General features: G+C 32.4%; 1 protein-coding gene across 1 annotated transcript; it reads right to left on the minus strand.

The window, feature by feature from the left end:
- Positions 1-1769: 1769 nt before the first annotated feature.
- LOC123226532 (zinc finger AN1 and C2H2 domain-containing stress-associated protein 11-like) lies at positions 1770-4066 on the minus strand. The gene is made up of 2 exons (XM_044651058.1): positions 3828-4066; positions 1770-2804 (listed from the first exon to the last, which is right to left on the minus strand). Exons 1-2 carry the CDS (start codon positions 3924-3926, stop codon positions 2034-2036), a joined length of 870 nt encoding a protein of 289 aa, XP_044506993.1. The 5' UTR covers positions 3927-4066; the 3' UTR covers positions 1770-2033.
- Between the last annotated feature and the right edge of the window lie 11077 nt (positions 4067-15143).

The raw sequence follows: 15143 nt of genomic DNA on the forward strand, positions 1-15143 counted from the left end.
CTCTATCAATTCTTTGATTGACTCTTCGAATAGCTTTTGTTGTCGAACCTCATATTCCTATATTAACTGTATGAGCTCTTGCCTTAGCTCTTGGTTTCTAGTGCCTTCTGCCATCGTAGGATCGTCGCTCTAATACTAATTGATGCATGTTGTGGGAAAATTCAGAAAACACAACCAAAGAGAGGAAGAAGTGTAAAGAGAGAAACAAAATTGCAGAGGAAGCAAATGAAGAAGAAAAACAGTAATGCATCACACACTTTTCATTTCCATAAAATTGGTTTTTAACAACCGATCCTTTAATGATTGCCACGTCGGATTACAATTTATTTAAAAACTAAATTCAAAACGAAATTTAAACAGTGCAAAAGCCACTACATTCTCTCTCTCGTGTCTCGCAAAATGATAGTCTTACTAATCCCATGAATTCACGAAGCCATGTTGTTTGCATCTTTAGCCAAACGGTGTGTCTCACCTATATGACCGTTGGGCAAGGAAGTCGTTTGCTCTCCACAGTTCACATTCGCAACAAAAGTATCATTGAATTTTCTAAAACTATAGAGATTATAGCACCATTAATTTTCCAATGCCATATAATAACATTTAACATCTTTAGGGTCAAAATGGCTGATATATCACTAAAATAACTCCAAAAGTATCACAAAAAGAGAAAAGATAAGAGTTGATTTCATTATATCATCTTCCTTAAAGCAAAACTCCAGAAATAATTAACTTGGAAACCACGAAATTAAGTGGTCAAAATGTTCAGTTGTTTTGGAATGTTGGTGATAGGTGCAACAATATGCCAGAAAAGCATCATCCAAGTCGGAGAAGTCTACAGAGAGCGTCCAGTATCATAACTTCAATTCATTTTAACCATTTCTGTTCTGGAAACAGAGTGTAGAACTAGGTCGAGAATGTTACCAACCTTGAATTGATATATGGCAACGAGCATAGTGTCAATCAATCAAAGTTTGTCTCTGCATTTAAGTAGAGATTTGCATAAGGGATTAGACCATCATCCAGGCATAGTTTATACTGAAATCTGTGAGTTGTGCTGTTTGAATGTTCTCTTTGCTTCTCGGTTACCTTTCTTGGATGGAACAATTAGAATGCAACGCTACGTGTAATAAAAAGCAAATATACTGTCAACCAACTCTTGAGAAGATCAAACTGCATCATGTAAGCTCGTTCATACAAAATTTTGGCACACAATCTTACAACGATTTTCCCAGAGGAGTTACGCCTGATAGAAACATAGTCAACTGTCAAGCAGTTAGTGATTTTATAGGTGGCATGACACCCCAAAATATAATAATCCATATTCCTAAGTTGCAAGTGGCATGACGCCTCAAAAGATAATCCATATATTCCTAAAGTTGCAAGGACAGTTTTTGCAGCAGCACACGGATAATAAGAACCAAAGTGAGTAATCATCCTATATTTGGTGAAATCATTCATATCGGACATTTATTCATGGGCAACATCTGACTTCAGTCATATCTCAAATGCTGGCCCTAAAGATTTCCCAGGTCATGCTCCAAAAAACAGATTACCAAAAAAAAAGAAACCATTCTCACCATGTTAACAATCCAAATCTCTAAACAGAAATAAATACCATCATGGAATAATAACGATGCTAAACCTAAAAAAGAAGAGTGGAAAAGAAACAGAATACATCAAGAAATTAAGACAACTAAAAATTTCAAAATTTCAAGATAAAGGCTGTTATGATAAAGTAATTTGATACATCAGAAAAATAGCATGCTGAATGCTTTAAATGTATATAACCTTTTCATTCCATATGCTCTCCAGAATGGAGTACAATAGAGGATTCAAAATACACAAACTTCAAAAACTATAACATCAATTTGGCTGTCAGCAAGTCCACTCTGAAAGAACTATTTTGTGTTATAAGTTCAAGATACAGCCCAAACAGTGTTTTTGTGCAGCTTTAGATCAATGAAAGCAATGTGCAATGGAATTACAATGGCTTCTCCAGATGAGTAACCAGTTGATTTGTTGGCAAACCCTTGCTAAGCTTTTGACGTACCACCATGATCCCTCTCAACATGCTCCACAAGAGCTACTGGATCACGAAACCCTTTACTACACTTTGGACATACATCTATTGTCACCTTTGGACAAGCCTGGTTGCCATGCTTTTCATGAACTTTCTCCACATGTTCTATCAGAGTTGTAACGGAGGAGAACCTCAACCCACACTGAGGGCATCCCTCAATTCCTTCACCGCTGCCACTACTACTACTACTCTGCTCTGTCCCATTCACTATCTGCAACTTTTGACTAATTTCACTACCCAATTTTGCCATGCTTGCTTCAGCTGAAGCTCGAAAGTTTGAAGCTGCAGTAAGAAAACTAGACCACTTGGGCGAGGGTTTGGCCCTAGATTGGTTAGTTTTGGGCTCTTCTTTTCTACTCCTACTTAACATACTCATAAATCCAAAACCGATGTTAGGATTCTGTGGACCAGGACAATTGTGATCAGGTCCAAACCGATGTTTCAAGCAATGGTCCAAGGTGCAATCTCTGCACCTGATTGTGTTTGAGAACACTAGGACCTCCCTGCAGCCACGGACAGGACATTTTTTCTTCTTAGTGACTTTATCATAGTTTGAAGGGTCACAATCAGTACTAACATGACTCTCCCAAATGATATGGGGATCTTGATCTGGTTTTAGACGAACCCCTTTCGCACAAAGTGGGCAGATAACAACAGTAACATCCTGGTTTTCAGCTTTTGGACACTTGTGTTGGTTGTAGCTACGGTGCTCTAAACAAAAAACCTGTAAAAAATTTTAACACAATACCACTTTACCACATACCAAAGATTCCCACATACTTACGTAGTACGGAAACGGAAACGAAAACGTAGAAACGTGAAAATATAGAAACAGAAACGTGAAAATGTATTTTTTAAAAAGTACAGAAAACTAAAACGTGGAGAAATTTATAAATATAAAAAATGCAAAAGTTTTTTTTTTATAAATACTAAATTTTTTATAACAAAAATACATAAACTTGTATAATATAAAAATAAATAATAAAAAATAATGAAGAGAAAGAATACTATAAAATAGAATCATAAAATCTATTATAAGTTATTCTTATGTAAACACGTGTAGATATTTAAGAAGAAAACAACAATACACACTAATCTATATAACATGTAAGAGAGAAGATAAGTAACACATTGAAGAGTAGAGAAGAGATGAGTAACATATCAAAGATTGGAGAGGAGATGAATTCAGTATAAGAGTTAGAGAAACTTCAAGTTTGAAAATACAAAAAATGTATAATTAATTGATTTTACGATTTTTTTTTTAAAGCAGTACATTTCAGAATTTTTCAAAAGGTTCAAAATGCCCCTGAAACATTCCATACAAGTTTCGAATAGTTTTGAAAACGGAAACATTTCTGAAATGTGGAAACGCACCCATTGTAAGTTTCTGTGCTTCCTAACCACATACCAACCAAAAAATATAGATCGAATTTTCAATTTCGCACAAACAAGAATGATTAAAAGGCACAAAAATCATCCTTAAATTAAGAAAACGCGAGGAAGAGTGGCAGAGAAACGGTAAATTCACTTTTCCCTTAGGTTTTTTTTTTTTGTTTAATTTGTTAAGTGGAGTGATTTAAAATTCTAATATGATACATGGTCTGGCTCTTAATTTTCTTCAAAAAAATCCGAGGGTCAATTTCCCTCGTGGTCCCTTCTTGGCTCCGTCCAGGAAAAGGGGGAAGACGAATAAAAACAGTTACAAAAAGAAATTACTTTGAATAGAGAAATGAAGTGAGAAGGATACCTTGTTGCAACAATCGCAAGTGAAAGGCAAAAAATCGATCTGCTTGCAATCGGGAAGGCTGCAATGCTTTCCAAGATCTGGGAATTGGGGAGTCCCCATTTGACTTTCGTGATTACCTTACAACAATCAAAGAGAAAACAGAGGTAAGATTTTGAATGTATCAAGAATCGGGAATCCGCGTTAAGGAAAAGCCGCGGAATCCCAGGGGCGGAGCAGCAAGGTCAATCAAATTAATGTTAGGTATTTTATTTGGTTTTACTATTCAAATTGGGTTACAAATTGGCCAAAGGACTCTTTACCAACCAAATTATGTTGTTCTCTATTTTCCTCTTGTAACTTTAAAAAATCTCTCACCCATAAGTAATTAAGATTATCGAAACTTTAATTCTTTAAAATTTTATCTCTTTTTTTCCCCTAAACTTTAAGAACTAAAAGTTTTTTCCAACCTAAGTTTTAAAAAATGACAGTTTCTCCCTAGGGTTTAGTTTCTAGATCTTCGACATTATCTCTGATGTCATTGTTAGCGATCTCTCCCTCCTGAAGGTTCCTCTCCCTCTGGATGTCTCTTTCCACCCATTTGAACTTTCGATCGATATCGAATGAGATTTGGGAGACGATAGGAGACGAAAGTTTTATTGGGGAAGACGAAGATGTTGTCTTCTTCTAGGAAGATGAACAATTTCATCTTTTCTGACAAAACTCTTTGTCTTTTAAGCCTCATTTGATGTTGATCGAGGAACCAAATAGGTGGAGAGAGACCGTTAGAGAGAGAGAGGAATCTTCAAGAGAGAGAGGTTGCCGGTAATGGTATAGGAGATGACATCGAAGATCTGGAAATTAAACTTTAAAGGAAAACTATCATTTTTAAAACTTCAGTTTAGGAAAAAACTTTTAGTTTTTAGAGTTTAGGAGAGAAAAAAGAGAATATATTTTAGTTGATTTTTAATATTATAGATAAAATGATGATTTTATCCTTATTACCATTAATTTTAACTAGAGATGAGTAAGTATTTGAGATTCTCAAAGTTAAAGGACAGAAACTTAGGAAAACAACATACTTTGGGGGGTGGCCTTGCAAATCTAGAGTTCTATAGTGAAAAGGCCTTTTTAACCCACATCTAGTATGGAAAAATGCAAAATCTCTCATTTATTTATAATTATTGTTTTTTTTTTTTTTAGAAAACCCTTCAATATGGACGGTTATTTCAATAATAAAATTAGTCCAATGTAATTATTGATTTTATCGTATAATTGAGTTATACCATAGCTTTTATTTATTTATTTTAACATCACTCAATCATATATTTATATATATAGTAATTTAAATTTAATATAATTATTTGAATATTTAAATCAAAATTTATATTATGTAATCTTGAGATTTTAGTAAGTGAGACATTTCTTTAAAAATAAAACCATATTTTCATTCCAAGATTTATAAAGGAATTTATAATGTAACATTGCTTTTTTAATTATATTTTTTAAGCCAAGAAAATTTATTTAAAGTGAATTACATTTTCCCACATGAGATTTGGTCAAATTGGATGCATAAATCACACTATTTCACTTATAATTCAACTCTTTTTTGAAAATTATATGCTCAAGGCTGGTCTTGTCTTTTTTGCATTGCTATTTAAGTTAAGTGATTAAAAATGCATAATTGTTGTTTGGGAGTTGGAACATATGTGCACCATAGAGTAGACACCCATTTTTATATTAAGAAGGGTAAATTTGTCATTTCCCATTGGTTGTATGAAAATAGCCAAGTGTGGAAGAATGAACGATTGTGCATAGGAGTCTACACATCCGTTTATCAGTTCAACAAATTTGAAATTGAATGAGAATTAGTTTTTCGGTGATTCTAGGACATAATATCAGATAGTAGGCAAGTTGATTGCCTCTTTGAATATTATCAGAAAATATTAGTGTGGATGATAATGATGGTTATGTCATTAGGACATTAGTATAAACTAACAATTAGTGAACTGTTTTTCGAATGTAACCAGTAACGATAAGTTATATGGTTATTAAATCGTTATCAATGATTTATCATATGATTGTACTAGTGTACGAAATAATTCTTTAACCTAAGATGTCATAGTCAAATCCAATACGGATGTGTGTGGTTCATATGGTGAATAAATACGAGGCTAATCATATTCCGTACAAAAAGACCATGTTGGTTATACATTGTTTGCATGCAGAGACAAATGATGATTAAGATGAGATCCGTTGACTCAAAAATATTGAATTCAGAATCTCCATTGATTTGATCTGGATCTAAGTTCCTAAACAAATGTTGATAAATATTGAAAACCAAAATCTCTTGCCAAAGTATAATGTAAATCATATGAAGGTTGTTTGCAATGACGTGCTCTGAATATATCAATCCACAATTTGTAGAGTTTTGAAATTAGGGCTTTGTTGAATCATTAGCTTGAAATTGATCAAGATTAGACAATGGAAGGAACTTAGCCGCAAAGAATGTACGATTGGAAAATTATGTTTGGTAGAATGTTTCTTCAATTGGTTTAGGGGTTATGACACATTGCTAGATGTTTACTATAGTCATTGAGTTTTCGAATAAATTTTTGGATTGTCCAAAAAATGGCTCACAACTACATCACAATGAACCAAAGGGTCACACCAATAAACCAAACATTTAGAGAGTAAGAATTAATTATTTAGAATTGGCTAGCACATTCCAAAGGATAATAAAAGTAAAAATTATATAAAATATTATATAGATGCAAGAGTAACATTATAAAAGTTAACATGTTAGTGAGATAAAATTAGGGTAGTTAAAGTATATGTTTGATAAACTTACATGGTCATAATTTAAATTGAAAATTTAAAAGCACTAAATGACAATTACGTAATTGTTAATGAGCCATTAGTATATAAATGAACCATTACTTCATTTTCGATGCACTTGGTTCATTTTAACTAAAATTTTCTCTTATAAACATAAAAACCTCGTCCTTCTCTCTACACCTCACAGGTTTGGTGGCTTTTGGCTTGGTTGGTGCATCACTTTTGAGGCTTTTCACTTAAGCGTTGATTTTCATCTTTTTCATCAAAGAAAAAAAGCAAGGAGTAGGTAAAACACTATACTTTCTTTGCTTACCTCCATCTATGTATTGATTCTTATTTGAAACTTGTATGCATGTCATTTTTGCTTCACTCTCTTCCTCAATTTCTTACATGTATGACCTGTGCAATTACTTGTGTGTCTATGCCTTGAATAATCCTCTCATCGTGGTCACTTATCTCATTTTAGCCTCTTGCTCTTCCAATTCTTCTAAGACCCTTTAGACTAGAAATTCCTTTTATCTCTAAAATCCTAGCTACCACTCGGTATTGTCTGCTCATACCTTGGGGTTATATGCTCATATCTTGAAACTAGGGCTATAGATTTAGGCCGCTGTAATATATCTCTCTCTTGGGTTGTTCTTAAGCATATAACCTCTGATCTCCAAGCTCTACCCAATGCCTTTATATAAAATCTAGAAGTGTAATCTCTTGTCACCACATTTTTGCAATGTTTAACCTTAACCCATTGATAAAGATCTTTATCTTTCCTTTATCAGTGTTAGCCATATCGAGAGCATATCGAGCTAGTGCATTAAGTCTAGAGGAGAATTCCCTCACAATCATGTGTTCTACCTTAGATTAAGGTACTTTTGTGTCTGCACATATAGATTGTGAGGTACCATGAATTCCCTCTCAAAGACCTCTTGAAACTTGGCCTAAGTGATCGTATCAATCTATCAAGCATTTTTTAGCACTCACCACCATATCTTGGCATCGACCTTAAGTAAATAACTAGCATAACAAACCCTCCCATAGTTCATCATCTCAAAAGGTCTCATCATCTCTTCTATGGTCTCGAGCCAATCCTTGCTCGAAATTGACCTTTTCTAACACTATCAAGAAACTTTGAAGGTTGATGTTAGTTTGTTAGACTGTATATGAGGTGTAACTATCCCTATTACCACCAATAGTTGCAGTCTTTTGAACTTTTTCACCTACTTAGCCCTGTTGGGGCATATATCTATAATCGATAGGTGTTTAGCAATAGATGAAACCTTTATCAGATGTGTAACACTTTCAGAAGCCTCATAATTCTCTTGGAGAATTTATTGAACAACTTGTCAAATCATTGAAGTATCAATATTATAGGGTTTTAAGTTTCATTGCCCTAATTAAGAATGTTCTTGAGTTGTTCCATAAATAGTTTGGTTTAAAAACAAATAATTTGAAGGGCAATGTTTATTTATCGAGCGCTACCAATAAAGCGAAAGAGAATATTAGAAGTTAACTTCATTTTGAGGAAGGGAAAATCCCTTTCACTTATCTTAAAGTCCTCATGGTATCCTCTAAGATTACTTGCAATGATTGTAAGCCTCTCTTGGACAAAATCCTTACTAGAATTACATCTTGGAGAAGTAAGTTTCTTTCATATGTTAGAAGACTTGTTTTATTAAAATCAATGTTATTTAACATCAAAGTTTATTGGGCTTCTTTATTTCTTCTCTCCTTTAAGATTCTAAAGAAGATGGAAGCTATCTTAAAGACCTTTTTTTGGGCTAGTACAAGGCTCAATAGGAAAAAAGCTAGAATAGCTTGGATAGATGTTTGCACTCTTAATTATCAAGGTAGTTTTAGCATTATGAGTTATAAAAAGTGCAACAAAGCAGCTATTTTCAAACACCTATAAGATCTTTGCCAACCCAAGTCTCTCTTCTTATATACTGATTGGATAAAGGTTAATAAGCTCAATAATAAGTCCTTTTAGGTAGTCATGTCTAGCTTCACAACCTTTAGAATTGGAAGAAAATACTTAACATTAGAGATTTCATAAAGACTAGAATTAAGGTGATCATTGGAGGTGGTATTTCTACCTTGCTTTGGAAAGATAATCGACACCCTTTAGAGGCACTAATTGCTCTATATGGTGAGAGGATTGCCTATAATGTCAACCTTAATCTTAATTGTAAAGTAATGTAGATGATTAATGAGTGGAGTTCAAAATGGCCTTTGTCCTTATCCTCATATTTGATGGAAGTCATTGATATGACTAACTTTGAGCCTAAAGGTAGAAGTGATGAAATTATTTCCTTGCCTTGCAAAAATAGTAAATTCTTCACATTTTCAGCTTGGAATGAGTTAAGATACAAAAGTAGTGGTGTAAGTTTGGAGTGGACTTATTTGGCACAAAAAATACATTCCCAAACATGTATAGATCCTTTGGATGGCTTTGAGAATAAAACTTCCCACTAAGACTAAACCGGCCAAACTGGGGATTACTTCCTCAAAAATTAATGAAGGAAAATAAACACTTAACAAGTTAAAAGTGAAATACCAATATAAAGAAGCCTAAGGTTTCTCATTTCACTATCAATTACTCAAAAATCAGTAACAAATCTAATTAAAATCAATAATAAGATGAATTGTTGATGGTTGATTATCCTATTTTACCCAATTCCTCTCTCAAGGCTAATTAGGTGTGTTAAGATTAAAAGTTTACCTATTTTCATGGTATGATATTAATTAAAACACATTAATTTCTATAACAATCAATTTAGCCACAAAGGATTTATTTCTCAATATCACACTCCAATCTACAAACAAGCATGGTATTGGGCCTTAACACCAAGCAAGAAGTTGAAATCACAATTACTAAATCAAACATTCATCATCATTAATTAAAAATCAAAATCTATTATATAATCTTTGAGAATTTATAGATTCATCATAAACCTTAGTAAAAGAAGTTAGCTATTCATAGGTATAAAGTTCAAACTATAAGATAAAGTTGAAGGGAGAGACATTTTGAATCAGTAAAGAAGATAATAAGAGAGATAAGAAAAACTCTAAGGTCTTCCAATTTTGATTCTCATAGGTCTTCTATTTTTAATCTTGAATTTTCACTTTTCTACTTGTTTCTTGAAGCTTTCTCTCTCTAAAAATCTTTTGGACTATTATATTTCGGTGATAGGAAGTGAAGAAGATGTAACTTTCTTTTTACGCCTACTACTTAATCTTATTTTCACTTTTTTTAATATTATTTATGCCTAGTAATTATGGATGTCAATTATAGCCGCAAGACTGCCTATAATTGCCCAATGCCTCCAATTATAAAATTTTCTCATTTACTTCTTTAAGCTTCCATTTTAGCTCCAAAAGGGCTTAAATATCTCCAAAGCATCTAAAAATATAATTTAAAGTGCAAAATAAGATCAAGCCATGAAAATTAAATAAAACTTAAAGAATTTGACAAAATGGACTAAAATTCACTTTTAAAATATACTATTATAATCATATTTGTGTGTATTTCATACACACATCAAACTCCCCCAAACTTAAGAATTTGCTTGTCCCCAAGCAAAAAGAAACAGAAGTGAAATCGAAGGGAAAGATAGAAGAGCCAATAGGGTTTAGGTAATTGAATTCTTAAAATGACCTTACGCAATCGAAAACTAAAATTTGTTCTTCAAAAGTCCTTTGGCAAAAAACACTCTATCTCATATCCAAATAAAATAAGAGTCACAAAAATCAAACTGAAAATGTATGTAGTGATCAATCACACCAAAACTGTTGCACTTCAGATAGACATATACGTACTTAACAACCTTCATGATCTCTAAATGAAGTTTAACAAGTCCTATAGGCAAAATCAAACAACTTATCTCCACTAATAAAGGTACAATGCATTTCAAAAAGATCAATAGGTCTTTATTTAGGTTGTAAAGTCGCTAAAGGTATGGGCTAAAGAATAAAAGGATAAATGAGTTAACAAATAAACATGAGCATTCTATTAATGAGGGAAATAGAGATCTACATGATTACAAAATAGAAATTAGAAAAGAAATATGAATATAAATTGCACTAATAAAATGTAAAGAGATTTTTTTTTTCTTTTTTTTCTATTTTCTTTTCCTCTTTCTTTTTTTCACATAAGTTTTTTTCTTCTTTTCATATTTTTTTTATTTTTCATATTTCTCTCTCTTTTTTCTCTTTTTTTTATATACATGTATAGATACATGTATTTCTTTCAAAAATCCCCCAAATTTATTTCTTTGTACATGAGGCATATAGAGTGATAATACTATGATTTTCTCATTTTTCTTCATTCTCCCTTTTCAACTGATCCAAGAATCACATGCAAATCCATTCATTTCATCAGTTATATAACTCATGTAAAGGGTATGTTTAATATATTTATTAGCTAGGTGGGTGAATAAGGGTTAAAACAAAGAAAATGCAAAAGGGTGTAAATAAAACACAAAAGAAATGGCTCCAAGGGTTAACAAAAGATTAAATATTTATAAAGGTTAGCTAAAAGAGTAAGGCAGATTGGGATATATAAAAAATCAAAGAAATGTCTGTATCATATTTTTTATCAATGCATGCAACTTTTTATTTCGCCTCGAAAGATTGAGTGACAAGTTTTAGGACTTGTGAGACACTAGAAAATATGTCTAAGCACGAATAAGCCCTCTCTAAGTAGACATACACAATTTCGAAATAACAATCATATGCACAATAAACTTTGATCACTAACTCTATCACTAATCATGATTGTATCGAAACACTTTGCCTTTTACCAACAAAAAGTGGGTTCAATTACTAAAGGTGCTCTAATAATTCAAATAATCTGAAAATATTTTCAAAAATGTCTCTTTTGAAGTACTAAAAAGTGAATTTGCAAAATTTAGTCAAAGTCAAAGTCAAAGTAGGCAAAACAAATGTGGGCTTAATAAAAATTAATATATATAATTGCAATATGAAAATTAAATAAAAAAATTGAAAATAAAAACTGCATAAAAATAAACCTAATTTAGGAATTGAAAATAATATTGCAAAATTAAAACTAAAGACTCCCCTCACACTAAAAACAAATATTGTCCTCAATGTTTATTCAACATGTAATAAAGAAAAGGCCAAAGACTATTTCCCACCCAAAGTATGTTGTTTTCCTAAGTTTCCCCTCTTTAACTTTAAAAATTTCAAATACTTATTTATGAGCAGTTAAAATTAACAGAATCCTAACTCCATAAATTTTATCTCTTTTTCCCCCCAAACTTTAAAAATTAAAAGTTTCCCCTAACCTAAGTTTTAAAAAATGACAATTTCCCTTTAAGATTTAGTTTCTAAATCTCCAGTCCCATTGTTGATGGCCTGTCCCTCCCGAAGCTTCCTCTCTCTCTGGTAGTCTCTCTCTACCTATTTAGATAACCGATCGATATCGACAAATGGATAAAGAGAGACTGTTAGAGGAAGAGGAAGCTTCGGGAGGGAGAGACCGTCGACAATGGCATTGAATTTGACATCGGAGATCTAGAAACTAAACCTTAGGGGGAAACTATCATTTTCTAAAACTTTGATTGGGGAAAAACTTTTAGTTTTTAAAGTTTAGGGGAGGAAAAATAGATTATATTTTAGTTTATTTTTTATATTATAGATAAAATGATGATTTTGCCCTTACTATTGTTAATTTTAATTGCTTATAAGTAGATATTTGAGATTTTCAAAGTTAAATGAGGAAAACTTGGAAAACAACATACTTTGGGGGGAAATATATCCTTTGGCCTAAAGAAAATATAATCAAGGATGGACAAGAGAAGAAAAAAAGAGGAAAAACTCTCTGGCTCAATATAAGCTCATGTGATGAAATTAGATGAAAATGTAAACATTATCCTTGAAATTAGAATAAGTAAATATGAACAAAATTGTACCATCTAGCAAAAGAGGTCCCACAGAATCACATTCAACTAATGAAAAGGGAAAGATAACAACATTATCTATAATTATGAATCTATATATGCAATAATCTCCATCATCAGAATATCAAATAATGAACAAATCAGGAACAATTGTCCAATAAGCTTAACATTTCAAGTATACCAGCCTGTACATCAAAATTTTCATCAAATTTCCACATCAATAAGCCACATGTAAACCATCAAATTGAGCATCAAATCATCATTAAACTAGGAAAACATCATATTGAATTAACATAAATTGCTCACATGCATCCAACCATATCAATAAATCAATTATGACAAAAAAAATCACTTGGTCAAAATGTCCACTTTGTCAACATCAATACAGTCATCAAAATATCACCTAATCAAATGAATCAGTTCATCAAAATATGACTGCATATATCAAAACATAATGAAAGTCTGTTCAAAATAGAAAATAAACATTAGAGCAAGTGAAAGTAAGCATTCGTTTTCTCAATTGGACGTAGTGGAGCTCTGATTAAGTGAAAAAGGAGAGGGAGTGAACTCTTGGTGATGGAAATAGGCTTTTAACATGCTGTTGATTTTTTTCAGTTTCTTTTAAAGCTTGAGTTGTCATGTTTTTATGTTTTGCAATTTCACACTCATGTTGGAGCTTCTAGGTGTTACCTCTATGATTAAAACCTCAGCCTCTTCCCCTACTTGGTCTTGAGTTGTGTTTTTATCTACTGAAACATAAGAACCATTTATAAGTTTTTGATAAATACCTATTTTTTTGAGCATTTCAAGGCTGATAAGTTCTTCACCTACTATTGGTTTGATAAATACCTTTCTTTTTTTTTCATCCAAGGTAATATAGTTGAATCTTTGTCCTAAAAAGGCTCCACCATTAATTTTTGTGTCATTAATTAAATAATGAAGCAAGAACAAATCAGTTGTAACAATGTCATCATTGTCCCCTCTTACATAAGTGTTTTTTACAATAAATTTGTGTAGAATTCTATAGAGGGGATTGCTCAATTTGGATGCTTTATCCAAGGGTGATTTGTGAAAGGTATGGTTTGTCAAATTGTGTCATATATTTTCACAATTAAAATAGCTCATATCGTGGGGTGTTACCCCATCATTTAGGAAACCAAAAATTGCATTTATATCACTAAGTGTTAAACCATAATGTTTATTATTAAACCTGAAACTCATTAATCCATAGACTGTATTATTAGGATCATCAATAAAGTGGCAAAAACTTAGAAATTCTAAAGTAAGCTCTTTATGAGTATGGTGATGAAGTAGATAAAATTTATCCTAACCTACCGTAAGCATGATTTCATAGATGTCATCATATAAATTCAAAGTTTCTAGGGTATGATAATCTAAATACATTTTTGGGATAATTTTTCTAGGTAAAAGCTTTTTACACCTGCCCATTTGATTAATGCCATAAAAGCTTTTTATACCTGCCCATTTGATTAATGCCACAAAATTGCGAAGTTTGAGGGAAGAGTAGCAAAGGTCCAAAACTTGCTTGGGATGCCCATAAAGGATGTTTCATTGCTATAAGGCACAATTTGTGTTCCCGCTGCTTCCCTTTAGGCTTTGATAGACTTTTAGGCATATTTAGAGTTGGACAAGAGGGCAATGGTGCCACTGTGTCACTGGTCATTGAAAAGGAAGGCAAAGTTGCTATCTAAGATGACTTGGTCAGATGTTTTATGGCCTTTTCCTGTTAGTAATCATCTAATCTGACCCATTTTGGAATAAAAAATTCGTTTCATGTTGGCTGGAGAAATTGGGACTATTTTGGAAAAATATTGAGAAAAACTAAAGTTTGATGTGTGGCTTTAACGTAACTAGTTTATGGAGGAAAAATTGAAAAATTCATGCACTGGCTAGAGGAAATAAATGATGTGTTTCTAGTTTTGCTAATAGAGAAATGGTGTCATGCAAAAGAGAAAAAAAGCTAACACGTGCTTGAAATGGTTGAAAGACTTATGATGCGTTTCTGTGTGTAATGTTTTGAAATTGAGGCTGACGTGTTTGAAGTTGAGGTGAAATTGGAAAACTAACACATTTTATAGTGTTTTGTGCAGATAAGGAAGTGGAAAACTAATGCGTTACTGTGTAAAGCTAGAAGTGATGTGTTAGCTGGTGCTTGAAATGGGTGAAAGAGTGGGGCTGCATACAACGTTGCTGAGGAAAAGTTCACGCGACATTGAAATGAAGAAGAAAAAAAAAGGGGTTAAGGTTTCTTCATAATATATATAAATGAAAAAACAAAGCCACCAACCCTTTCATTCTAGAAGCTTAATATGGGCATTTTTACAGCCATATTTAGTGCCCATAAATACTACACAATATCTTGAAAATGTAAGCTTAAATTTAATTCAAATTCCACACTCTCTTAACAAATTCAACACTACAAAGAAATCAGTTAATCTAATTAATGCAATCAGTGGTAAGAACACAATTAATCAAACAAATCACAATCAATGAAAATATCAAATTGAACAAGATTTAATTATAACCCCTTTGTAACTTGAATATACTCCTAATGGCTAAACTTGTA

This window comes from Mangifera indica, chromosome 9 (assembly GCF_011075055.1).
Source record: "Mangifera indica cultivar Alphonso chromosome 9, CATAS_Mindica_2.1, whole genome shotgun sequence".
Classification (NCBI taxonomy): Eukaryota; Viridiplantae; Streptophyta; class Magnoliopsida; order Sapindales; family Anacardiaceae; genus Mangifera; species Mangifera indica.

Coding starts and splice junctions, on each gene's coding strand:
- LOC123226532 (XM_044651058.1), bottom strand. CDS start 3,926: ATGGGGACTCCCCAATTCCCAGATCTTGGAAAGCATTGCAGCCTTCCC. Junction 2,805..3,827: donor CTTGCGATTGTTGCAACAAG/GTATCCTTCTCA, acceptor AATTTTTTACAG/GTTTTTTGTTTAGAGCACCG.